The 26768-nt window shown below is 41.7% G+C and overlaps 1 protein-coding gene across 7 annotated transcripts; it reads left to right on the plus strand.

Annotated features, from left to right (window-relative positions):
* Nucleotides 1-2430: 2430 nt before the first annotated feature.
* abi3bpa (ABI family, member 3 (NESH) binding protein a) lies at nucleotides 2431-26314 on the plus strand. Of its 7 annotated transcripts, XM_040201851.2 has the most exons (23): nucleotides 2431-2761; nucleotides 10017-10196; nucleotides 10301-10369; nucleotides 10453-10585; nucleotides 11867-12057; nucleotides 12534-12577; nucleotides 13267-13315; nucleotides 14075-14140; nucleotides 14331-14408; nucleotides 15436-16473; nucleotides 16892-16969; nucleotides 17344-17532; nucleotides 18290-18355; nucleotides 21099-21170; nucleotides 22157-22282; nucleotides 22598-22687; nucleotides 22783-22992; nucleotides 23195-23300; nucleotides 24109-24188; nucleotides 24405-24434; nucleotides 24548-24706; nucleotides 25080-25202; nucleotides 25291-26314. In XM_040201851.2, the coding sequence occupies exons 1-23, from the start codon at nucleotides 2656-2658 to the stop codon at nucleotides 25404-25406; spliced, it is 3399 nt and encodes a 1132-aa protein (XP_040057785.2). In that variant the 5' UTR covers nucleotides 2431-2655; the 3' UTR covers nucleotides 25407-26314. The 7 variants fall into 7 exon arrangements, with proteins under 7 accessions (XP_040057785.2, XP_040057786.2, XP_040057787.2 ...); XM_040201852.2 differs by lacking the exon at nucleotides 18290-18355 and having other exon boundaries at nucleotides 2437-2761; XM_040201853.2 differs by lacking the exons at nucleotides 15436-16473; nucleotides 16892-16969 and having other exon boundaries at nucleotides 2437-2761.
* Nucleotides 26315-26768: the final 454 nt, after the last annotated feature.

Consider the following 26768-nt stretch of genomic DNA (forward strand, 5'->3'; position numbering starts at 1 on the left):
GAAAGGAATGACTAGTGTAATCTGTAACAATAGAATCTCAATCTGAGAAAATAGTGCTGAAAGAAGTACTCAGATACTTTAATAAAGCAACAGTACCAGTAAAACGATGTATAAATATGCCAGTAAGTAAATGGCTGGATTCGAAATGTCAAAAAATGGCGTCTATTCCTAACCACTATTCCTTGACCCCTGTGGAAAACTTCATGGGGTCAAGGAAAGATGGTTAGGAGAATTTATGAGGACTTAGGAAAAGACAACCGCGGTGTTTAGGGAATCCGACTCCACTTTCACTAAGATATGTAGTTCTGATGTTAGTGACGTCACTCTGCAGCGGTTCTCCTAAGATGGACTACAAAGAAGCATCTTGGATGTCTTCGTCCGTGTGTTGTTACAGTGCTGAGTCACACAGACTACATAAAACAACCAGGACCAAAGTATTGCTTCATTAACAAGGAATTAGTTATGTTTATGGTTAGATGATCTATTCACGTTTCTCGGTCATGATCAACATTTCTCATGTCCGGCCGAATGATAGGTCACAAATATTGCCGCTGCAAGGAATTGTGGGACGGAGTTGTCTCCTTTCTGTCCGTAAAGGATGGTCCAGTGGTTCCTATGCTAAAGGAGCTAAGTAGGGACGCATTGAAGCTCCTTTCCTTAGCAATGTCGTGGCAGCCACTTACACTACGTCCGGGTCATTTCACAGTAGGAACCTTCAAATTTAACTACTCAAATCCCCCCTAGTGCTGGATTCAGATTCTTATCCAAATCCAAGTGAGAGATGATCAACCAGATGTACGTAGAGTGTACAAAGTACTAGTATTATACCAAGAAATCCCCCAGTGAGTGCTATATTATTAGAATATTTTATTGTTATTACTGGTGCATCAAGCAACAATAAGTCTTCTATTTTATATTGTACATTTAAATTGTAAATTTGTAAAATGAACATGTCAGAGCTAATTAGATTGCTTGGTAGTTTAGTTCTGTGTTTTCTAATATATGGGCCAGGCCAATCCAAAGGGTCCCAACTGCGATTCATCTATATGCAAATTTCAGCTATACAAATCTCGGTTTCAGTCCTCCCCCTCAGTCCTTTTTTGTGATTTTAAGAATAATTTTATCACTTTGGAAATCAAACAGTTACTCAAATGAAACCATCTGAGAAGTTCAAAGGGGGAATCTCCCTTCGGTGGAGACTGGTCACAAACCAAAAGTGCCGTATTTCCCTCTGGAATGTAATGGATTAGAGGTATAAAAGTTACATCAAGTGGAAAACACATAAATAAGTAAATGGGCCACTGGCCTCTCTTACTTTCCACTACTGGGAAGACAAAACGAAGACAAAATAAAAGCAGACAGTAGATGACGAAAAACAAAAGAATAGATTTTTGTTAATGTGGTCGTGTCTGTGTGCCATGGTTCACCTCGCCACAGTTAAATTAATTTCATAGACAAACAATCTCATCAGGAAAGCAGGTTTGGTCAAACTGGTTACTAACCATACTGCATTTTATGATTCATTTGTGTTTAATGGCTTCTGGCGAGATGACGGCCGGGGTTCCGCTGTGTCTGTTTAGGGACTTCCTCAGGAGACACACCCCCTTTGGCCTGTGACATCATATCCTGTCCCGTGTGAAGACATGTGGGCTACAAACGACTGCAATGGGAGGTGGAGATGTTGGAGCACACACAGACATGCACGTGCAAGCAAACGTGTGTGTGCGTTGCACAAAATCAAACACCCCGTTCTGACTGAGAGTTTTGGCTGATCAGGATTAAAAGGCTCTAGGAAACAGACACGCACGCACACACACACAAACACACACACACAAACTAATCTCATTTTAAAATGAACTTACAAGTTCATTATACATACATAATAAAAGTTTTTATTTCTAAAACGCTTCCACCGTGTGTTTGAATATTTAATTAGGCAACATGGTGGCTGTTATTTTGTCAGCTGATATGCTGTGCATGTGATGTCATTGTTTTTTTTGTTATCGGATGCATTGCTTCAGGTATTGGATCACTTGTTTCACGCAATGAATTGTCTTATACTCTCTCAGGAGCTCCAGTTTCCCTCTGCAAACCGTTGCTCTTCATGACGTTTCACGCTTGTTTCCAAAGCCCTGATTTCCCAGTGCTCAGAGTGAGAGAAGAAAAAGAGACAGAGGAAAAGAAATAGAGAGTGAGAACAATTAAAAGCATCAAAGGGCCTCTGTGGATGGAAAGTAGGATTGCTGGGCACACACCAGACTCATAAGAGAGAAGAAAAGCGTAGTCTGGAGCGGCAGGAAGCTTGGAGAAAACTTTCACTCCTTTTCCAGAGAAAAACCGTGTGAGATGGAAAGTGAAAGAGAAGGAGAGGTGGGGGTGTGCAATGTGAGTGGGTGTGTCCGGCACCGTCTGCTCCCTCCCTCCATTGTCGAGGTATACATGTTGCAGGAGCAGCCAGAAGTCCATTTCAGTGAGCTGCACTAGTCCTGAGAGCCACCAGCTCAGAGAAGTAGTCCAGCCACTCCAGTCACGCTAAGCCTGAGCTGCAGCACACATTAACTCCACCTGTTGGCAAAGATTGAATCAATCAACAAGGTGACAGCATCTTATTTCTGTGTCTCACTCTGAACGGAGTTGGAGACCACAGCCGAGCTGATGATGGGGATGCAGCAACACCCACGCCGCTTTCAGGTCCTTTTTCTCATGATTTTCATCACTGGGATAGTTCTCTCCGGCCCTTCGACTCCTCGCAGGAGCAGAGGTAGGTGATGCTTGCATCAGTTTTAACCACATCTGGAGACACAGCTGAATGCATGTAAGTTGTTTTTATTTGTCATGATGTCCCAAACGCATGCACATTAAAGCCTGTGTGATTGTCCATGGAAACCCTGTGATTCACTGATGGCTTTCCATGGCTTCACTCTGCCTTCTGCCAAAGACATGCTGGGACACGCTTGGAGACACATTATGTCATATTTTGATGTGTTTTTGTTTCAAGGATAAATTACAAGAGAAAAGGTTTTGCACGCATATTGAGACAACCATCGACTACAAAGTATTTTCAGTGATGGATCCGGTTTGACAAATACAAAATTCTAAAAAGAATTGGAAGCTTCTGATGAGCAGAAATCTCCAAATGCATAAGAACAGAGCCAAAGGTGAACAAACTGTGTAGTAAAGTCAACCAGTAGAAATCTTTCCTCATCCTTCCACCCTGATATTCGCTAAGCATAACCTCCTATTCTTTTGATTGTATTTTATATTTAGCTTTTATTAGAGAGAGCAGCGTACCAAATATTTTAGATAGGCATTTTGCCAAATTATGAGAAATTTGCTATATTTTGGTTCTTTTTTAAATTTGTTAATATACTGGTTAGTCGATTATGTTATTATTTTGAATTAGGAGCTCATTTCAGTAGCACTTTCCCTCCATTTTTTGATGTATGACTCTTGACATTATATTCTTGGAACAAAGGTATTTCATATTATGTTGTACATAAATATATATATATATATATATATATATATATATATATATGTATAGACTGGAGTGTATATATATATTTCCTTGAAATGAGGGGAGCAAACCAATAAAAACAGGTCAGTTACTGCTCGCAGGTTTTAACGATGTGTTTCCAGGTTGTGGGTCAGAGGTTAGACTTGTATATGATTTTCCTGGAACCTACTGCCCACTCAACAGATGATGATGAGTTTGTAAGTTGGGTAGTTCTTTTCATTTTTATCTTCTGGCAATAATATTATTTTCATGGTTCAACTATTATAACTTCTTAATGGACATTGAGGCAAACGGATCATTTTTGGTCAAATCTTGTACGAAATGTTTTCAAACCATCCACAGCTAAACTTACGATTATAACAGCGTCTTTTAATTATGGAAAACATTCAAACCAAACAGCCATTTGCATTTGAAGATGAAGATGACGCAGTGTCAGAGCTCCCAAAGCCTCCTGTGCAGTGTTTTCTCTGACATGCCATAAAGTCAGATTTACTGAAAAGCATTGAATTATATTGTGTCGAGCCTCGGTCTGGTTTCAGTCTGGAGACACACATCATCCATATTGCCTCATTATCTCACTGCACACACACACACACACACACACACACACACACACACACACACACACACACAGGAACATGTGGCTCTATGCCTTGTAGCTTTCCAAGTTAAACTTAGGTGCCCATTTGGAGATCTGATTGCAGTAAAGGGGGTTGGAGGTGATCAGACTGGAGTTGATGTAACGAGGTCAGCACAGTAGGGAAAATGCTTCGCCCGGTGCGTAACTTGCTGGGCGAACATGGCTTGCAGCAAAATCCCCGGGTGCTCTGGCAGCCAGATGAAAGGAAACTGTTATTGCTTTGGGAGTTAAACAGCAGCATCTCTCTTCTTCATGGAATGAGGTGTGTTTGCTTTCTTATGTCATAGATATTATAGCGTTGACAGGTTTAGGCACCGTCAGACAATCGCTACTTCCTCAGGTTTTAATGATCATTTAACATTGCAGATGCTCTTTTGTAGTATACGAAATGATTTACCCGTACCCCACTTTAGGACAATATATAGACTGTAAAACCTCTGCTGAGTCGGACAAAACGTCGGCCAAACGTATCATGTTCAGATTAACAGATAGGAAATATGGAATGAGGAAGAGGAGATTAGGGCACAGGATAGATTCATTTAAAGGACATTAAGAAGTCTACATGGATCAGGTTGATTGAATGCTTGTTGCTGACACATAGTTGTGAAAGTGAAAGATTGCGGGAAGAAGGAGAAGGGTGGGGTGGAGGAGCTCCAGGGAAAGAGAAAACAGCTTGTTGATGTTAAATTTGACAGGTGGAATATATAGTTTGCGAGTGGAGTGACCAGCATGGAAGCCGCCATGGTGGGGGAAAACGCCAAAGTATGATTCCAGCTGGGCGGCAAGGCGAGGCCTCACGTGGACCCATATGAGATGATTGTTGGTTGTATCAAAGAGGCTCCGGTAATGAATATGTCTTCAGTCTGCAGGCTCAGGACATTCCGTTTAGAGGTAATAGCGGTCAGTTCAACTGTCGTTTGCTCGACAGCTATATTATTTCAAACCCAACGTGCTCAGGCTGGAACTAAGCTGAGAAATATTTTCACACTTCATTGCCTTAAAAGAAGGTGACTTTATTACCAAGGGGCTATAAAACGTACTCTGTCTCTACGGAGCTGCAAGCCAAGTCCCCTCTCTTACCCATCCTCTTCCTGGACAGAAACCTGAGAGGCTGAAATACAGAGTTCCAGAGCTGCATAAAAGTCAGGAAGTGTTTCATCTGCAGTCAGTTTAAAACCTCTTCCACCCTAAAGTAGCCTATATATATGCATAAATACATAAGCATTGAATTATGTTTTTCCCCTGCCTTCAGGCAGCCTGATTCTGCCAGTGGTCAGGGGGTATTTATAGTCTGTACAGCTCAGCTGTGATGTTCAGATGCTCAAAACAAACTGACATGACTTCATTACATGTTACCTCTAACCACAAACCACCAATACCACCACATTCATTTCAAAGAGTGGAAAAGTTATTTTCCATTGCATATTAGAAAACAAAACCTGCCTTGTAGTCTCTTTCCAAGCCCCCCTCTCTTTTTTGACTCTTTGCTTAAGATATTTATAGTTCATTAGTTCCTACACCAACATGAGTGGAAAAGTCTTGAGATGATGTTTTATTTATGCTAACAGTGTTTACCTTAATACTGCCCTGCTTCTCGTGTGAACTCAAAGGAGAGAGACAGCTGAGCATGAAAGAGCTTCCATGTCAGACAGAAAATCGCAACGTGTTGATGCCAAAACATGTTTGCACGTGCACCGCGCACATTGTAATATGTATTTGCCATATGCTGCATATCATGTGTAATGTGGAAAGCGGGCGCATTATGCTGACAACCATGTCAACCTACTCCCTTTCCCGCTGGATCATCCATCACTGATGATGATTCAAGGTAGATGCTGTGCTGAGCCAAGATTGAGTTTCAGGTTTGAGGGCGTCTCTGCTTTCCGGGCCAGGACGATTACATACTCTTGAAACAAGTCCAAAACCGAATTAATACCACGGTGAAACGTTTATTGAAGAATGTGGCGTTGTGCATTGGTAGATTTCCGGCACATTGATGGATCTTGATCGATAGTTGACGAATTGGTGAGGGAGGGAGGCAGACAGCTTATGTCCGGTCCTCTCTTCACTTCGAGATTCCCAGTAGGCCATCTGATAGACAACATTTGTGAAGCTGTCTCCAGAATCCGACACCATCTTTTTACATGATAAAACGTAACAAAAAATGTATTTATTAAAACAATTTATTGTTGGCTATATCTTGGCATAGTTGACATGTTTATTCTTAACATTTCCCTTGTTTTATGTTTATAAAGTGAAGCATAATGATACTCTGATATGCTATTTAGTGCCCCACCTCTTCCAAGAGCAGGACCCACATATTGAAAATTGGGGCTGTCAACATTAATGTAATAATCTATGCAATTAATGTGGCCTAGATTAATGCAACAAAATATTTTAACGTAGTTAACGTTCGTTTGTTTACTTTCGGTTCCTGAAGTAAACGGGAAGTTAACCGCGGAAACAAAACGGCCGCTAGCTGCAGTCAGTTAACGTTACATCAAGACGGAGCTTTTAGCATTGGAAGTAAAACATACAGTGGTGCAACATGGAGCAGAGAGCTATGCAGAGGAATTACTCCATGTGTCAAACAAAGGGGGTTGAGAAGCAAACAGACCACTTAAAGCACTGCTATGCTAAGCTAGCTGCTAGGCAAAGCTAGCTGCTGTCAGGAATCAGGAAATATTTATTGCCAAAATATGTCAAACATACAAGAAGACAGCAGTGCACAAGTAATAAAATAAAATGAGATCCTAATGCAATGTGTTAGTAGAATAAGGCTATGGGTTAGTATAAAATAAGAATAAAGTTAAAGTTAAAAATTAAAAATATTTAAAAAGTTAAAAAATAAAGTGCACTATCGAACAAGTGACAAAGTGACGAGTGACGACAAAGTGATGAGTGAGAAATTACAGTTAAAGTGACATGTGCAGTGTGAAGGGGAGTGACCGGTGGAATGTTATTGTCAGTCAGTGGGGGACCGGGCTCTGTTGATGAGCCCGACTGCCGACGGGAAGAAACTGTTCGTGTGGCGGGAGGTCTTAGTCGTGATGGACCTCAGCCTCCTGCCAGATGGAAGGGGCACAAACAGGTTTTGTCCGGAGACAAAACCTGTTTGTCTCCGGACGGCTGCAGAGCCGATGACACGCTGCAGCCTTCCCTTGTCCTTGGCTGTGGCTGCAGCGTACCAGACGGTGATGGAGGAGCAGAGGATGGACGTGTAGAAGTGGACCACCATCGTCTTTGGCAGGTTGAATTTCTTCAGCTGCCTCAGGGCATCAAATGTTACCCTGCGCGGCACACAGTCTGCAGAGGACCACCACTGTGTCCCTAAAAGACCGTGGTTTGAAAACGTCCTGCTAAATGTGGGGATCAATCTAGATCAAGATCAACATCAATCTATTGACAGCCCTATTGTAAATGCTCTTTGCATCTCTCTCTATTCATTTAGCTTCTATTTGTGGTTGCAACTATGCTGTTTTTTGCGTTCTGTGGTAATTTGCATCTCTTGGTGGTAGTTGTGCTTCTCTATGTCATGGTTTTGTGTCTCTTCACAGTCATTTTGCATATCTTTGAGGTGGTTTTGTGTCTTCGTGTCATCGTCTCTTTTTGGCTACTGTGTCTAAACGTTGCATCTTGTTCTTGCCGTTTCTGCCTGGTTGGTCTGTTCAGTAATCCATCCACGGTTATTAAGGGTACGATCATGGATTAAATTATAATTTATTGATTTTACATGCTGTTGACAGTCTCAGCGTCACCAGCAGAGATACCCTCTGGAAGAATTTGGAATTCAAATAATCAATTATTATTTTCCCTATTATTCATCCACATAAACACACAGTATGACCTTGTTCCTTAGCAGATTTTTCTTTGGCTAGCTAAATGTGAATAGTTTCCCTTTGCGCTGCAGTTGATTGATTACCAGGAATGGGATTGGATGTTTTCCTAAAGCTTTATTCATTTAACTTTGGAAATACTGATTAGTCTTAACAGTCCCTAAGTGGTGTGTGGGCCAAATGGCCCGAGCTCTGGACGGGTTGTCGTTGGACTGAGCCAGTGTTTGCTTGTACTGGAGTTGAATCCACGCTGCCAGAAGTTTCCTAAAATTCTCCGAGCCCTTCTCCCTCAGAGCCAATCCCGCTCATGTTTTATTGGAAACATTGATGGAAGAATCACAACAAATGCAGTTTTGGTAGCAAGCACATTAGCTGGAAAAGTGTGAGGGTATCTTTCAAATGCAGGGCTTCCCCCTCTTTCGCTGTCGGTGTCTGTTTTGGCGTCTGGCAGCCGTTGGCAATATTACTCATGCAAAGTTCCACTATTTCATTTAATGCTTAAACACAAGCCATAATCCAGGCAGCAAGTCCATAGTTCTAAGCCTGGTAGACTAATGGAGGTAAGGTCTTTTTCTGATTTCCACCGCATAAAAATAAAAGAAACAGAGCATGGAAATATAATTGAATTCATAAATAAGCTCTTAATTCTTTCTTGACTTAAAGGGCTTTACGCATTGAATTAAAACACACTGAATATGGTGAAAACATAACCGCGAGGTAATAAAAAACGGCTACATTCATGCCTCACCATTTATCATCCAAGACTGGTGTGGTTATTTATTGATGTACTGTCATTCATAAGTCACACTTCTGGCCCAGCTGCACTCATTGGAGTTATCTAGTAATGATGAGCATTCCTGTTAGAAACTGTCTAATTGCTAACATGCCTGGTTCTCGGCGTAGCAGAGCCAAGAAAAAGATTTGAAAATTCATCCATCCGTTATCGTTCTTGAGCTGCTTGTCAGTTCAATGTGCTATTTTGTAACATGCCTCACTTTACCGAGACACACTTACATATTTTTAATAGTAATAAAGGTCCTATCCTCCAATACGTAACCTAATTGGTAAGGAAATGTATCCAAATTGGTTTGGCTCGAGAAGCTGCCCTTTACTTCACCACTCAAGAACCTTTATCCTAATTTTGAACACAGACCAACAGGGTTTTTTTGGTCGCTGCAGTGGGTGTGATCCTCATGACCTTTGAGTGACCTCAGCAAGCAGAAAAAAAATAATGCCAGAAACACAATCTTTAACAACTTTTCCAAACAACAAATTCCTATTTCCCGAGTCCCTAGGTCTATTGCATCACACCCTTTGATGCCGGTACTTGTCTAGTATTTGTCCCCAGGCTCTGCTGATTAGGACTGTATCATGGAAAAGTCAGTTCTGGCACAAAATATGCAGTTTCTTGAGAAAGTGATGTGAGGACAGGACGGGAGGGAGAAACACAAAAACACATTACATCCTTCCACTTTCTGGTCAAACAAACACAAGCCTGAGTCAACCTAAAGTTTTAATAATGGTTGTTCGCATATTTTAATTGGAAATAACATATATATTTGAAAAGCAAGCTGTGCACTGACAAATATTTTGACACCCAATATAAAAGCTTCAATGTATGCAGTTTATGATGCTTTTAAATTCAAATAAAAATCGTGTTATTAGGCACTTCAATTTTTCAGCTCACTAAAATCACCATTATTACCTTCCAGTAAAACTTACACCTCAGCAGAACAGGGACCAGTGTGAGGTGAGGACAGAAGTGTTGTAAAATAGAAGCAGGTGTAAATCTGTAAAGTCTTCCTACAAGCCTTGCATTCTCCTTTCACGAAACAAGACAGGAACGTAAGAGAAGGTTTTTTTTCGACGTGTATTTTGAACTCCTGGCTGCCGTCTGTAGGGATTAGCCCTGACCGTGCAATGACCGAAAGCTCGGTTGTATCTTTAAATGCTTGCATTGTACTGAAGTAGCTGCCCTCTTCCACTTTACTGTGTCTTGAATAAAATTCTCTTTCCTCCGCAGTGAGACGTCAGAATATGAAAGTCCGCATAAACGCCACAGGAGACACCATCGTGATGAAGTTTTTGCATCCCAACGCTGGCACCAAGCTCGAGGGTTACATCCTGGGCTACGGCAGCAGCATGTTCTCCAAACAGTTCATCCAGCTGCCCGAGAATGGACAGCCGTATGAGACGGAGTTTGGTAAGGAGGAACAGACTGCTTTGACGCAAATTCGATCGGCATTTTCACCTTTTATGTGGTGAAGAGAGCTTAGATGTTAACCTCTGGTTGATTTCTGTGTTTAGATGCGGAGCCCAAGTACCTTATCGCCGTTCAGCCTATCCCAAACAACGAGGTGAAAAAGCACTGCACAGGTAATGCTACTACAAGATCGTCATCGAGCTCATATGGGGGAAAGGAGCATGGAGGTTAAAGTAACATGTGTATTTGTTCAAAGGTAAAGTGGAACTGCAGAAACCACTTCACCTGGTTATCGGGTCGGTAACGCCCACCTCAGTGCTTTTGTCTTGGGGGACCCTACTGAAAACTCCCTATGAAGGCAACATCATGAATGACTGCCTTGAGGATGGGTGAGATGACACAATAACACACATTTCATTTAACAAACAATACACAATCATGCTGTGGATCATCTACCCTGCTTTAAACAGGATATATAGTGGTACAATGCATTCAAATAGCTTGCTGGGTTTTACTTGAGCCCCTGTATTTGTTTACATTGTGGAATTTGGCCACACTAAAAGAATGCAGTAGCTCTTGCAGAAGCTAGAGACATCCATGTATGTACAGACATCTATCACAGCACAACTTAAAGACTGAAGAGGAAAACACAAGTTCTGGAGTAAGAGGTTTTCTATAATGTCTAAACAGAGAGTTATGGCCATTTATTTGATCAGTTGACATCAGTTACGATATGCTGATGGAGTTTTAACCGGATGTAAAATATGTACATCATGTACACATTGTGATTTTTCCCCTTACAAGATTTGCGATTGGTTCCAGGGTTGCCAGATCTGAGTAACAAAGTCACCCCAATGGTTAATCAAAACAGGCCTAATACCAAAAATCAAACCATATATTACTACCAAATGTATTGTAACATCAACTAAGTAACCCCAAAAAAGCTCAATGTCCCCAAACAGTTATTTAGTATTAGTGGTAGTGTGGGCTTATGGTGTGGTCAATGCCCATGTGTATTTGTGCTGATCTGTTTTGGTAGTAGGTTTGGTAGGATTTGGGTGTATATTATTACAATTTTCTGCCCAACCACAAAAATGTAGCTTGTGTCAACACTTCAAAGTAAGCCAACAGTAGTAGAAATGTAGTGGCAGAGGTATACTGAAAAGAGAAAAGCACTAATGCATGGAGATTTAGTTGTATGTCTTTCTTTTATTTTAGTTTGGGTAAGCATGAAAAAATATAACTTCATTTCTTCTTTCCACACACACATTTTAACTATTAACAGTAAATCATTATTATTATTAAGTTGTCATGTAATTTAAAAAATACGTTCTCAAAGGGTTTGATTGAACAGATTCTACTCCGCTTTTCAGAAAAAATCTCTCCCTGGTTTTATGTTTAATGTTAGTTTCATGTGTGTCTTCTGGTAAAAAAAAAAGATTAGACTAGAAGCCGTTTGGAAAATGTATTTTTGTATTTTTCTTGTAAAACCGGCCTAAACTAAAATCAACCCCTGCTGAACATTTTTAGGACAAGAAAATGAAGTTTAATGGGCTCTGAATGTACTCAGCAGTTGATATTTGTACTTCTAGATACTCGTCCATCTCGATGTCTGAGTTTCTTTAAAGTAATTTGATTTGCTGATTTATCCTCGTGTTCGTCCCGCTCAGACACTACACCGTGCGTTACCGCGAGCGGAGCAGGAAGTGGCACTATCAAACCTGCCCCACCAGCGACACGGTCATCGACAACCTGAGGCCCAACGCGGTTTATGAGTTCGGTGTTCAGCCCACCTCCAAGGACGGCACGGGAGTGTGGAGCAAGCCGGTCATTCACAACATCAGCTCAGGGGGCACAGAAGGTACGTTTTGAAAGTGTCCAACGGCACTGCAGCGGTTGCAAAAAGACTAAAAACAAGCACCATTAAAAGTGAATCATCAAATATCCATGCAGTGCTATGTCAGTCACAGTGACATATATAGGTTTAAATAGGTAGCTAAACACAAGATGTATGTATGCTTGGGCCTATTTGGAGGTAGAAAGGGTCAGTCGGACCACTTCGGTCTTGTCCTCTGTGGACAAATTAAACCCCGCTTCAACAAAGTATTGCTTCAATCGTATCAGATCCATCTGATGTTTCCACACGATGGTTTTTATTCAGCCTGAATAAAAACCATCGTGTGGAAACATTCAAGGCACTTCTGAGGAACTCTCTCATTGATTCTTCCAAGATGAAATGCATCTTGAGGAAAGTGTTGATTTTGTTTAGTCCATTTCCTGCTACATTAGTTCCAGTGCGCTGATGTCTTTAGTGATCATCTTGTGTCATATTTCTAGAAAAGAACATCAAGAAAATCTTTAAGCGTCCAGTCAACCCTGTGGTAAGTATTGGACACATTTTATCACTTAAATTAAAGCAGTATTTCTAATATGAGGCTGTATCTTGTAGATTGTCTTATATTAGACTATGGATGTGTGAAATTAAACTTGAGTGGCTATAAACTAGTGAAACTTCAGGGACACCTCCTTTCCTCACAATGACTACATTTGGGAACAGGTTGTTTATTTGGAACAGTCAAAATGCTTTAGAGTCCATGTTGAGCACTACGCGGTTCTCTGGGTTGTTTGCCTCATTAGTTTTCCATCCAACTGTCGAATGGAAACAGCACAAGTTCAGCCAGGACCAACCACGCCAAGAGAGCAGTCTGTACCTAGCAAGGAAGAAAGAAGAGGAAAAAAGGAAAGAAAAAGACAAGATAGAAGAGGAGGGCTAACTGTGGAAATTAGTGGCGTTGAGTTCAGAATCAGAAGTCAGAAGTCATTTATTGCCACGTATGTTACACATGGAGGAATCTGTCTTGGTGATTGGTGCCATACGAGGATAAAATAGGTTTACTGTCACCGGAGGGCCAATGTGCCATGCTCCTGGCTCCGCACTCGTAAAACACCACAGCTGAATCAACCACAACAGTTGCCCTACCAGAGGAAAACTTCAAATAACTTTATACATTTGACGTGAAGTTGAGGAATATGTCTTTCAATCTTCTTCTTTTTGTCTTTCACTCTTCAGAAACCTTTAACGCCAGGTCCACACTCCTTCCCTTTTTCTCCACACCATGGTAAGTCAATAGAGACATGCCGCTTTGGGTCAAGCCCACTGAGCCTTTTTTTATAGAGAAGCAGAATGTTTATGAAATACTGTGATTTATCACCACGCAAAAGATTTTCTTTCAGCCATTGTCACTGACCCTTACTGTACTCTACTGTGCACTGCAGGGACTTTATCTTAGACTTATGATTCCTCGTTTATCAGTCAGGACCTGTTTATATCGAGTCCAATGTTTTTAAACTCCTAATTTTCATCTTGCTGGTTTGTTGCAGAAACTATGCCAACTCTGAGTCCATGCTGATCGGTTTTGCAATATCTACTGTGTGCTCCACAAATCAAGATAACAAAAAAGCTGATAAACCCAACCCAACAAGTTACAACCAATAAGAGTGTGTGCAATGTGAAATAATCACACAAAGTATTTCTGAATTCAAGCACACCACCTTTTAGATTTTCTCTTACGGTTCATTCCAGTTTAATTGTTGACTGCCGGCACTAGTCTTCAGCATATAAGGGTCAGAACCCTGCAATACATTGCCAGTACAGCACCAAACAGCATATGCATGAAGTATAACAACTAGGTTGTTAACATTAGTATTATATATATAGTAAGAGTCAGTCATTGGAGAAAGCCAGAAAAGTTTTTCATGAGAATGAATTGTGTTGGAGTAGGTGCATGAATATTTATAATCTACACAACTCTTTTTTTCAGGATTTTAAGGAGATCTTATGTGTGACACCTTGACTTAAATCTCTACTTCCATGTCAGTTCCCCATAACAGGACCCACGGTGGACAACTTGTTTTGCGGAACATAGCCCCAAAGACAACCGTTGGTAATTACTTTTCTGGCGTAAAACTCAGAGATCTGAGGTCAGAAAAACAGTCTTGACCTTATATGTGAACATGTGTTTTCTCTCACTGTCCTTTTCATTGTTTATTCCACAGTTTTATTTGTTTACATTCTGCAGCACATACAATATTAACTTTTCCCCCAGGTCTACTAATGTACACTATATTTCTCAGCTCCCACCACAACTACTGCTCAGGAATCTCTGTTGACCAGTGGATCCGCACGGCCCGCGGCCAACAAACAGACAATCGGTAATCAGTGAATAATGGTTCCTTTTGAAAAAATGCCATCGCTCTTATTCAGGTTCTCTTCAGTCACAGACGTGGCAGAATCGGCTGTAAATGCTTCACAGTGTCTTCTGTAATTAGCTACAAGATTAAGAAAAGCATGTTCTGATTGAATAGGATATTTTAGCAAAGCAACAAAGCTAACAGGGATTTGTAATAATTTCTGGGTTCTGTCATTTAAGTGAAGTTGAAGTAACTGATTTTGAAATGTATGTAAGATCTACAGTATTTAATATAAAATACCAGCCCATTCTCCAGAAAAGAATTACCACAAAACCAAATTAATATTGACATGTTTGTATTCAGACGAAAGGACGTGATCAGGAACGAACACATAGAGCAAGTGACGGTCTTTTGCCTATTTATATTTTTTTCCAATATTTACAGGTAACCTTAATTCTATTGATTATTATAAAGCTTGGTCGTTCAATTGCTTTGTCACAATGTTGTGCTGAATGCATCAAACAACCAACCTGGATGCATCCAAAAAACATAATAGACTTTTATAATTTCAAAGGCTCCTTCAAACGCAGCCTGGATTGGAAAGATTAAATCACATTATACCACAATTCATTTTGCACCAGGAAGTTAGTCAAATGAATATGAACAAATTAATAGGTTGATTTGGAGGATCCAGTCTCTGTTGGGACAGCCATAGTTTCCATAGTTTCCAAATCATAAAAATGTTTGGTTGGTGGACAAATTACACTAAAATGACCAACATCTTCTAGAATGAGAGGTATTTTAAAACTGTTCTAAATCTTTCAAATATCAATGTTTTCTATTGGTTTCTCTGCCTTCCTGTGTTTTTTTCTCTCTTTCTCTCTCTCTCTCTCTCTCTCTCTCTCTCTCTCTCTCTCTCCCTCCAGTAATTTTATTTTTTATTTAATTTTGTAAAAGAACCTTGCCTAAATAATATTATATTCAAAATGATATTTTCTAGCTAGGTATGGAGCCTTCATGGATATATTTTCTCTCTCACACAACCCAGGAGGAGGGGACCTCTCCACATCTGTGTTGCCTCCTTTTATGGAGGTTACAAAAGCCCCCAAATCCCATCTTCCACTACACATTATAGCCACTACCATGGCAGTTTTTCAGAAAAATATTAAGGAACATGAAGAACATCCTCTGGGTGAACCACAAAAAAGGCCATCGGCCCAACCTCCAACACAACCTCAAGCTAATTCTCTGCTGCAGACACAGGATCAAAAACCACCACAACCTAATTCCCAAGTTCAAAAACCTAAACCAAAACCCGTTACCCAGACCCAACCACAACATAAACCCAACTTCCCAATGTCACAACCCGAACCCCATACCAAACGTCCATCCCAGTCCCAAATCCAAACCCACCCTCTATCACGGCTCCAAACAACACCTCAGCCCAAACTCCAAACTAAACCTCAGTCACAATCTCGGCAAAAGCCACATCCCCAAGTACAGCCTCAGACCTCAACCCATCCCCGGGACGAACCACAACCTCAACCAACACTCCAGCCCATGAACCTGGTCAAACCTCAAACACAACTTCATTCAACGACCCAGCCTGAAGTGCAAACACCTCAACCACAATCTACAACTACAACTCTGCCACAAACCCTAATACAAACTCAAACAAATATCAACCCACAATTTTCTTTAAAAACCAACCCACAGGCTCAGCTTACAACCACGCAGCAGTCGAAGGACCAACAATCTAGGAAACCAATAATCAGTTTTCCTCAACCTAAGCTCAAAACACAGCCTCAAACAAAAAATCAGTCTCAAGGAAAGCCCCGAACAAGGGACTGGCATGAAGCCCACACAAAGATTCAGCCATTGCTCCAAACACAACCTCCAACGAAGAACAAGGCCCAACCTGTATCTCATACTCAGCCCCTTCCCAAACCAAATCCCGCCCCCAACGCCCAGACTCAATCCCCGCTTGAACCTCTACCCAGGCCACAACCTCAACCTGGGCTTCCATCTCAGACCAGGACCTACTCCGATCCCACCAAGGTGACCCCAAGGCAGGCAGTCTCTACGGGTAAAGACCCTTCTTTTTGCCATCAGTACAATTAAGTACTAAGACCGCCTCTAAATTTCATTTTAAAAGGGGCATATTGATTAGAAGATGTTTATTTGTATTGAGTTTTTAAAGAAAAACTAGATAGACATTGCTAAAATCTGGTTGATATAGTCATCTTGAGAAACTCATACAAGAAAGACAATGTTGGAGTCCGTATATGTTCACCATTTAAAAGTTTTACTCTAGTCCAGAGTTGAGAGTTTTCTGACTACGTGAGTTTCTCTTTGTGGATATCATAGTCACAAGAAACCCACAGCTGATTTTATTTAAATACAATACAACAACCTCCTCTTCCATTATCTCCATTATGCCCCCTTTAAAAGTAAATAATAAATTGGTCCTATGTTAGATAAATAGTGAGTTTTCTTTTATACAGCTCCTAGTCCACCAGAAGAGGGCAAACCTCTACCAAGACCTGCCCTGGCTACAGAGAAGGCCGGTAGTTACAATCAGGGTAAACGCCATGACGAGTTTGTCCCATTATCATCTCTGCTTTCGTCAGGTCACATGGAGCCCAGTGCTTCAGTTGTACTTCAAACCATTGGATGATATCACTGCTTCCCCATCTCCATCTCCATCCTACCACCCTACACAACCCACCCCATCATTGCCCCTGCCTCCATGCGTGCCTTCACTTCACCCCCGCCCCATTCACGGCCAGAACAGTCTTGCCAGCTTTCGATCTCATCTATGCCTTTCTGTCATTCCAGTCATTGTCCACTGTTCTACGTTGTTTTCACCAATGTGTTGTCTCATTTATTCCATCTAGGTGAAGTTAACCGGAGTGGACCATCTCTAACCACCAAAAATGCCTTTCTGCTTATTTAGGAACAGGCGTCCACAGGCCATCCGTACCTGAAGTTCCTCGTTCTCCCATTAGTTCATCAGTTCGTCTTTCGGGAAGGAACTCCACGGGGTCCCGCGCCAAGGCTCCTCCTCATTCCACTCGTAATAATGGCAGGCCATTTTCTCCACCCAAGATATTCACCTCTCCTCACAGCTCCCACACACCTGAGGGTAATGGAGATCCGAATTTCCTTTCCTTCCCTTTTCCCGAGTAGCTCCCTCAGGTTATCCTCCCTTGGTGGCACTTCTCGTGCTGTTGTCTGCAACTGTGCGTCACAAACCGAAACTGATGGTCCTTGATGTAGCATTCTATCTGTGTGAATGCACACAATTGCACCACCATTTGGATGCTCCTCCTCCCTTCTGATCTCCTCGTCTACCTCAGCTCACAGTCCATATATTCTCACACTCTGCCACATGTGCTCCAGGAGTGTTTCACAGTTTTGCCACGAGCAGCACGGACGTCTCTCGGGTCAGAATCGTTAACATGATTTACAGTCCATCTTGCCGGGTGGGAATTCTGGACCACAGAAACTGGCCAGAACACATCACATTTTACACCAACTATGCCAAGCCAAGCACTGTGCAGACAGTATAGCTTCCATAGCCAGTCACTCTTTTCTTTCTGTCACTGCGTCTCCTCCGCTCTCCCCAAAGAGTTGGAGAAAAATAAAGATTCAAATTTCAAACGACAAAATGAGCGGTTTTATAGTCATGGCATTCCCAATTGTGTATCCAGAACAAAAACCACACAACAACAAAGTCTGCAGCTTTGTTTTAACTGAAAGTAGACAGAAAGAAAAGTAGATGGTAAGAAAGAAAGACAACAAGCATTTATTGTTTTCTGACGTTCTTTCTTCTTATTTGGAATTTGTTCATCACAGTGAAACAAATGACTATATAACAAACCTCTTTCTCCCTCCAACAGCCGATGGGGCGCGTCATAAGAGCAATGCTCTACCTAAACCTGTGGTGTGGTCGAAAGACAAACCTGGTAAACAAACAAAGATAACCACCTCCTGAGTGTTCCTCATTCACTAACCTAAGAGGCACTGCTATGTCCCATCTCACACGGGTTTTTGCTTTTGACACAATCCTCTCATGCTTTGTGATTGTGACCTCGTGTGTCAGCGTGACGTTTTGTGTCTGATCATCATCTGTGTGGTCCTTTCGTCCCCATAACCTCCACTGAGACTGAAGCCATACTTTTCGTTTTGGTACATACCGGCCCTCTTCACATTGTTTAGTCTAGCCACATATGGACCTGTAATCGGGCACTGGTTTCAATTAGTTTTAGACTAGCTTGAGCCTGCTTGTTGCGAAAGGTGAATGTGCTCTGTCCTTTTTTTGGTCTCTCACATTGTTTCGATTGTGCCTGGCGGGCTCGGGTAATTACAGCGATGGAATCCATCTCAAGTAGTAATGCAAACCAAGTTTTGACCACATGTATCGATGCTGACGCTCTGCTCACTCTTTGCATGGAGTGAGCACAGGTTGTGCTTCAGTCCCAGGTCCAGTCCTCATGTGTGTTATTTCTGGAAACTGACAGTTTCAGAGGTCTTCAAGGAGTCAGATGGCTCTCTGGAAGGAACTCTACAGAAAATAAGTAACTTTGCCCGCTTTCCTGCACAAAGCTTCTTGTTACTGCTTCTTCCTTTCCACAAAGACGCAGCACATTGGTCACCTTTCCCCCGCATGGAGTAAAAGATGTAAAACAGCACATTATCGTCATTATTTGTTATATTACGCGGCACACTGCGACCCTGTATAGTAGACAGCAGCTAGAACAACGTTTGCTTTTGCTGTGAATTAGAGACTTTCCTTGACAGTTTTATAGAGCTCAGTTTCACGTTGGCATTTCTACTTGAAATGATTTCAAAGATCTGCTTTTAGCGGACCGCAGGTGTGCAATGGGCAGTGTCCATCCATGAATCCCATGCATGAAATCTGAGTAAAAGCAACAAAGCCCAGTGATGGGAGACACGGGTATGTTTTTCAGTTGGAATATATTCATATATATATATAATATATTGGTGTTTTGTTTCAAATTATTTTCCTGTTCTCGCCCTGAAGTTTTCTGACAGAAGCCAGCACTCACAACACGGCTGCTGTTTTACATCATCGCAGAACTGAAACCGAGGCCTTTGGCTCAGCAGAGACTCGGCCTGCTGTTTGAGGGGTTTATTGTGCGACAGCAAACTAAACACACCCGCTGTAGAAACTGTTGAATGCCAACATTCACACACATTGATACAATGACGACGCATACCGCTGTGTATGGTGCCAAATTATACATCAGGAGCAGGCTGTGCATATATATTCATATACACGCACGCTTCGGGGCATTTTTGCCTTCATTTGACAGAGCAGGTTGTAGAGGTTTGACAATCAACAGAAACTTGCCTCTCCAGAGAGGACCAAGGCGCACTTCTCTTCACATTAAATGAAATGGCCCCGATTGTCATTTTCTGCCCAATTTAGCATGACATCACTTGGCTGGACTGACTGTCCTTCACTGCGCTACGTAACCGTGTCCTGAGACTGGCATTTAAATTACTGCAACACCATATTGTGTGGCCTTCTGTATGAGCATATGTTTGCCATCTGCTGTCCGTTATACCGCGTGGTAGTAACAGGCCTGCCTTGAATGCACTCTCAAGGCTAATCAGCGAGGCTTGCTGGCAGATGTTATTGTAGTTTGTCTTGATAGGTTTAACTAATTTCTCCTGGGAGTGCGTGACATAGATCACTGATTTATGCTCACTTAAAGGGAGGTCCGTTCCAAAGGAGGGAATTAATCCAAAAGAACATGCTTTGGCCGCAACAATTACTGAATTGTGTTTACACAGTTACCAATGATGACTCCTAGATAAGGACGTGAGTGATGGTGAAGGCTGGGGATGCTCTGGAAATGAACTCTTAACTGGTAAAAGCAAGGAAATAGAATGTTCCCAACTTCCCCTGAGTTTACCCAACATCTCTGAAGTTGTTTTCACACCTAACCGGTTTGGGTAGCACCCAACAATATGCCAAGAAAGATTCAGGACTTGAGTCATAGACCTGCTCAACAAATATCTCTAATGTTAAATTGTTTTTACTCATCTAGTTCGTTGAGGAAATGTAACCGTTGTGTTCGTTAAAGCAGTTTAGAGCTCAGTTTAACTGACCTGCAGGACTTATTCAGGGGGGCTAGGGCGTATTTTATTATTTTCTCCATGGTGCAGGAATATTGCGGAACAGTATTAGATCCAAGATGACGACAGTCAAAATTATACAAAAAACGGTTGGATCTGAGATCCAATAAGGATTTTCCATTCTAAAGTTGTTCTTGCGGGGATTTCTGGGTGAATGGCTGTAGCCCCGGTTTCTAGTTTCAACGTTCTTCAACACTGACATGGTTTTCATTAGTCAAAGACCATGGAAATGCTCTGTGGCAGCACTTTTACAAAGTAAAGCACTTTAAATGCAAGCCTGTCGTCTTTCATGTGCTTTGTTGTTGTTTGTATATTATGTCTGGGTTTGTACACTCACATTTTAACAAACAAAGTATTACTGCAGTCTTCTTCCCTATTTATGGTCCCTCCATAAACTTCACATTCTTTCCTCATTATTGCACTATAAAAAATAACCAACAACACTTGTTTCCAGTTTCTTTTTATCTCTTCTTCAGTGCCGACCGCCTGTTCTGCATCAATGTGATTCTTAATCTGAAAATGGATTATCTTGTTTCCCACAAGTCCCTGCAGTCCAGCGTCCTTCTATTCCTGTCAACAAGAGACCCAACCTGGTGGGGAAACCTAGTGACCATGGTGAGGGCAACAGGGATGGCCGCTCTGACCACTGCTGCACCTTGTCCTGTATACTGTAATTATACACACAACAGCAGGCTCGTCTTCAGCCTGTGCTTCTCAAACTGTTCCTTCATCTCCTCCTTCCAATGCTGAGCATGTTTTATGCCTCCTTAAAATCCACCAGGTTGGAGTTGACAAAACAAGCCAAAGTGCACTCACAGGGAATAACTCAACACCTTTGGAAAAAAGTAAATTAGATTTCCTTCTGCGGGTGAAACCGCGTTCGTAGGGTAAATAAGCTGACTTGCTTATACTTATTGAGCAGACATGAGAGCGTCCTTCATGTCTGCTCAATTGTTTTACTCTCAATAACAAAGACGAACTATTCCTTTAAAGAGTGCTCTTATTTTCCTTTTTAAAAAATGCTGATGATTTTTCTTTTAATGTTTTATTGCTGTCTGAATGAAGCTTTCTATACTTAATCCTTATTGTACGCTAGTGTGAAAGTTCTCCTGTTTGTTTATTAGTCCCACTCACATATCTTTCCACAAGGTCAAATAAGCCACGGCTGCAATGTTTTAACCAGCCTGAACTCTTCTCTTGTTTGCAACTGAAAAAAGCAGCTTGTAATAAAATGTACTGTTTACTAATGAACAAAACAACACTTAAGGCTGCAGCTCATCTGAGAAGCCCTTTTCGCCAGGACCTTTTTCTTGACATTCAGCCTGTTCTCCCTTATATGGTTACAGAACGTGTGTTTTTATGGTTCTAAGCATCTGGGCATCCTTGGTCTCAGCAGATGTATTCTGGGTGACCTTTTTCCCCCCATTTAAGGAGCACAAGAGATAATACTCAACAAGCAATGTCTGCAGCCAGGAAAACCCCACTGAACTGCTCAGTGCAGGATGGTCAAAGCAAATGGATCACAACTGTGCATGACTATGAGTCAGTTAATGAGGGTGAACGACTGATCTCCTCTACTCCTCCTGCTGCTCTGTCCTCAGACAAACCCATGGACCTGAAGCAGGGAAACAAGGAGTCCATCTTGAAGACATTCCCTCCGGTCACAGACAAGCCCAAGCAGGAGCGCAGACAGCAGCAGACAACCACCTCTGCCCCGGCAGTAAACAGTACGCGTGACGCTAATTAACCTTCCAGGGAGGAAATAGTTGTTAAAAGCTTCCTGTCTTCGAGACAGAGATGTACGTGTGTCATAGCAATGAGGGGATTCGGCCCATGCAGCGTGCAGGTGAGAAGCCTGAAAGGTAATGAGATACACGAGATGGCTTTAATCACGAGCCAGAATGCAGGCCAGAGCAGGTGCTGAGCTGGCTCGCCGTCGCCCCAGCGCCTGAGCTACGGAAAACGAGGCCCGGTAGAGCTGCCAGGCTACGGCTGGCCACCACAATCTCACCCCGAACTCCTATCTCCTGTTTTCTTTTCAGCCAGCCGCTTCGACATAAACGAAAACTCGTCCATATTCAGGCCCATGCCCGCGTCAGACGTGGACTTCATGGGCAAGAAGCGCTTCGTTGGTAGGACTCCGTCACGCGGCTGTTCTCTCTCCATCGTTGGCGTGAGGCGGGTTGGATCAGTCGATTTTAGATCTGTTTCTTGTTCCTGTCTGCAGCTCCGCACGTGATATACAAGACGGACAAAAAGCCGGATGAGCCGTGCTCCATCACCTCGTCCCTCGCTTTCTTCCCTGACGAGGAGGGTGGGGATCAGAACGTGACCGGTCCTCCCCGCATCCCCCCCTCCAACCTCACTGTGGTGACCGTGGAGGGCTGCCCGTCTTTTGTCATTCTCGACTGGCAGAAATCTGACAATGATACCAGAGGTAGTGTAAACGCAATTAGATGTACAGTACACAAAATAAACTTTTGAAACAAAAACACATCACTGGGGTTTAAGGCTTTAAATGAACTTATTGCATGTGGTAACAAGGTAATGAGATTGCATCATTTGTAGCGGTTCACAGCCGAATTGTGGAGTTTAAACTTAAACTTAAAGCACCATGACATTCCTGCTCCTGTTGTCAGAGTACGAAGTCGTATCGACCACCAAAGGACCAAACGGAGACGAGGTGTCCGTACTGACCACAAACCAGACACACACAGCCGTGGAGAATCTCAAACCGGAGAGCAGGTGTGTGGCTACCTTAACATTTCTTTCCTTTGTGTTACTCCCCTTGGGTCTGTGCACAACCAGCTCTACATTACATTAAGGTTGTCAACATAAGACATTTAATAAAAGGTTGCTCCTTTTCCCCGTAGTTTTATCCAATGCAGGCGTAGCTTCATGCTTGCACCATGGTGTCATATTATTCCACTGATGAATCGGTGGGGGCGTCAAGAAAGACACCAATGCTCCCCAAAACACTGTGAAGCATTCTTCTAGCCAGTAAACATGGATAGAAAAACCACAGGTTTCAATTTTTTAAGAATAATTGTGTTTTATGAAGTGCAGTGAGTGCAGTCATTTTCTAAGAAAAAAGGATGAATGCTTGAACTGCTGGCTGATCTGAAAAAGAGGAGAACTAAATGGCCAATAGACTACTTTAAATGCGCAGTGAGTTATGTTTTAGTTTTGCAACTCAGAAATGGCAAGAGCGACACAAAAGCTGAGGAAATCTGGGTGGAGAGTTTCACAGAGGTTTTCACTTAAATCTCAGCATCTGGAGTCTCAGCACTCAGCAGAACCCTCCCCTGGGCGGGTCGGCCGGCCAAACTATTGCCGGGACATCTGAATGCAGCATATGGAATAACTATCAGCTATGTGTGCGAGTGTGTGGCAATGTGTGTGTGTGCGAAAGAGAGAGACTTATACTTTGCTGTCAAAGAAATTAAAATGTCCTTTTGCATCCCAGTTCTCGAGGTTTTGTAGGAATTTAGAACAAAAACTCCATGAAGTGGGAATCGTGCCTTTTATTAATTTTTGTTCCATTTCCTTTCAGTTATGAATTCACAGTTACACCAAAGAATGACATGGGAGTAGGACCTTCCAGTGATCCGGTTTCTTTCAGCACAGAATCAGGCAAGTTTTACAAACCAATGCTAAGAAGAGAAGTCCTACTAGAGAAACCTGCTCTGCTCTGCTCTTAGGGAAGAGAAGACATTAAATAATTGTATAGTAAGGACCAGAAAACTGATCCAAACTAGAATTGTCTAACACGAGGATTCAAGATGTCTCATGTCTGTTGATTCAAGTTTTATTGACCTTATTCGTTGCATCCTTTTCTGGTGTTCTTAGCGGATCCGCGAGTGAGTGAACATGTGTCAGGTGAATATGGAATTTTTTTTAGTGTGTTCCAGCAAAATTAAATGTACAACTTTCCTCTTTGAACAGATGACACACATCAAACAATGCCTGTGCTTCTAACGATTCCGTCACAGGCAAAGACGCCATCTGGACTCAGTTCCCATTTAAATCCGACGACTACTCTGAATGCAACGGAAAGCAGTATGTGAAGAGAACTTGGTACCGTAAGTTTGTGGGAATCCAGCTCTGCAACTCCCTGAGATACAAGATCTACCTGAGCGACTCCCTCAACGGTAATTACAGACTGACTCACGATGCTCTTACTTTTTTTATGTTTTATTTAAAATAATTACCAGGTAATATAGTATACTATCAATTCACAACATGTTTATGACAAACTGTACCATAGCGTCTTTTAAGGACATTTTAATGACATTGGAATATCATTTTTCACTACATTTTTAATGCCAAACCATACTATGATATTTTATGGCATACTATACTATGACTTTTTAAGGACTCTTTTGAATGTGCTTATAAATTATGTCACTTTTTAAGGCATTTTTACAACGAGCTTTAGCATGGAAAGTCTTTTATTTGTTATCACATACTGTGCTGTGACTGAATTCTTCTTCATGAAATCTGCTCTATGTTTCCTCCCCACAGGGAAGTTTTACAACATTGGAGATCAGTCGGGCCATGGTGAGGACCACTGTCAATTTGTGGACTCTTTTCTGGATGGACGAACCGGCACCCAGTTGTTGGCTGACCAGCTACAAAGCAGACCAGGTATTTTGGTTCATCACAACCACGAAGGAACCAAGCTTTCATTTCCGTTGACTCTTACACTCTGCTCCGTGTCTTTGTAATGCACCAGGGTTTTATAGGGCATTGAGACAAGAACCTGTCTACTTTGGAGAGATTGGCGGGAAGTCACATGTGACTTACGTGGGCTGGTACGAGTGTGGCACACCCATACCGGGGAAGTGGTAAGATCCCACAGGCCTCTCCCGAAGGGGGAAGAAGATGTCTCCTTTCTTTCCTGTTACCTTGGACAATGTAGATAGGTCTATCTGATGGGTTTGAACTCAGCCTACTCCTACAGGTATGAACCTATACCGGGCTATTGTGGCACAAAACTCTATTGAGTGCATTTGTAACATTAGTCCTATTTTCCTATTTATCAAAAAGGTGTTTAACAAAGGAATGCAAAGGGGGTCTAAGGGAACCAAAATGTTGAATATACAGTAATTCCAGAGAAGGTGTTGGGAAGCTGGCTCCCAAAGTGTAATAACTTGTATGATATTATTTATCAAAGGGGATCGTTATTGAGTATTCTGTATGTGCTTATGCTTTTGAGATGAAGAAAGTAAAAATAGTTCCCAATACCAACATGATGTCAATGAGCACACAAATTTTGTAATTTGTTTACTTCCATTGTACATTTGGACTATGTAAAATATACGTACACATAGAGATGCAGAATTGACATTCTGCTGGTCCTGAGGGATTATTAGCAGTTGCAGTTTGCACAGTATTATACCTTTGTTCATATATGTATATGGTGTGAAATTCATTATGTAAACGAGGGATCATATAGTTTGATAGATTTTAGGTAACAGCTATTAGCCAAATTGTTAATCTATTGTAAGGAAGCTGAAGCTTGAGCCCAATGTTTCTACGGGGTCTTTTGCTAAGTTTAATGCTTGTGCAGTCCTGCATTTTATCAAAAGAAATTCAAATGAATATGGAAAAAGTATAATTGAACCAAGCGTCAATAAGGAAAATACATGTTTGTGTTTAAACTAGTGCTTTGAATCATTGAAGAGATATTACACATCTGTCACAACTGCCGTTGTCTTTAATGCACCATGTTTCCAGCAATAAATGTTTTTTTCTAAGGACTGATTTTTATTTCCATTTAAAATTAAATGTATTTATGCTATGCTACATAATGTACGGTGAATTATGTTTTGGGAAATCGTAAAAGTAACTCAGTAGACTTATAATAATTTCAATACACTCTTGAGTCGTATGTTCGTTACACCTAATTATACAATAAAATATGTGGTACCATTCAGGGCTAATGTTGACAGTGTAGCATGTTCAGTCGTGAATCACTAAACTTGCACTTTAGCTCGCAACGCTTGGCTGCACCTTCAACTCAAATCTTCCACGGATGAGTGAGAATGAATGAAGAAGAATTTAATATGGCATTGAACTCATGCAGAAGGGCATTAGTAGATCAGTTTATTAAATTCCAAACATTGTGCGAACAGTACTAATAACACCTCAGGAAGTGGATTTTGGTTTGGCAGATAAGCTGAAGGGCAAAGCTGAACACACTTCTCCAAA

This window comes from Gasterosteus aculeatus, chromosome 16 (genome assembly GCF_964276395.1).
Source record: "Gasterosteus aculeatus chromosome 16, fGasAcu3.hap1.1, whole genome shotgun sequence".
In the NCBI taxonomy this organism is placed as follows: Eukaryota; Metazoa; Chordata; class Actinopteri; order Perciformes; family Gasterosteidae; genus Gasterosteus; species Gasterosteus aculeatus.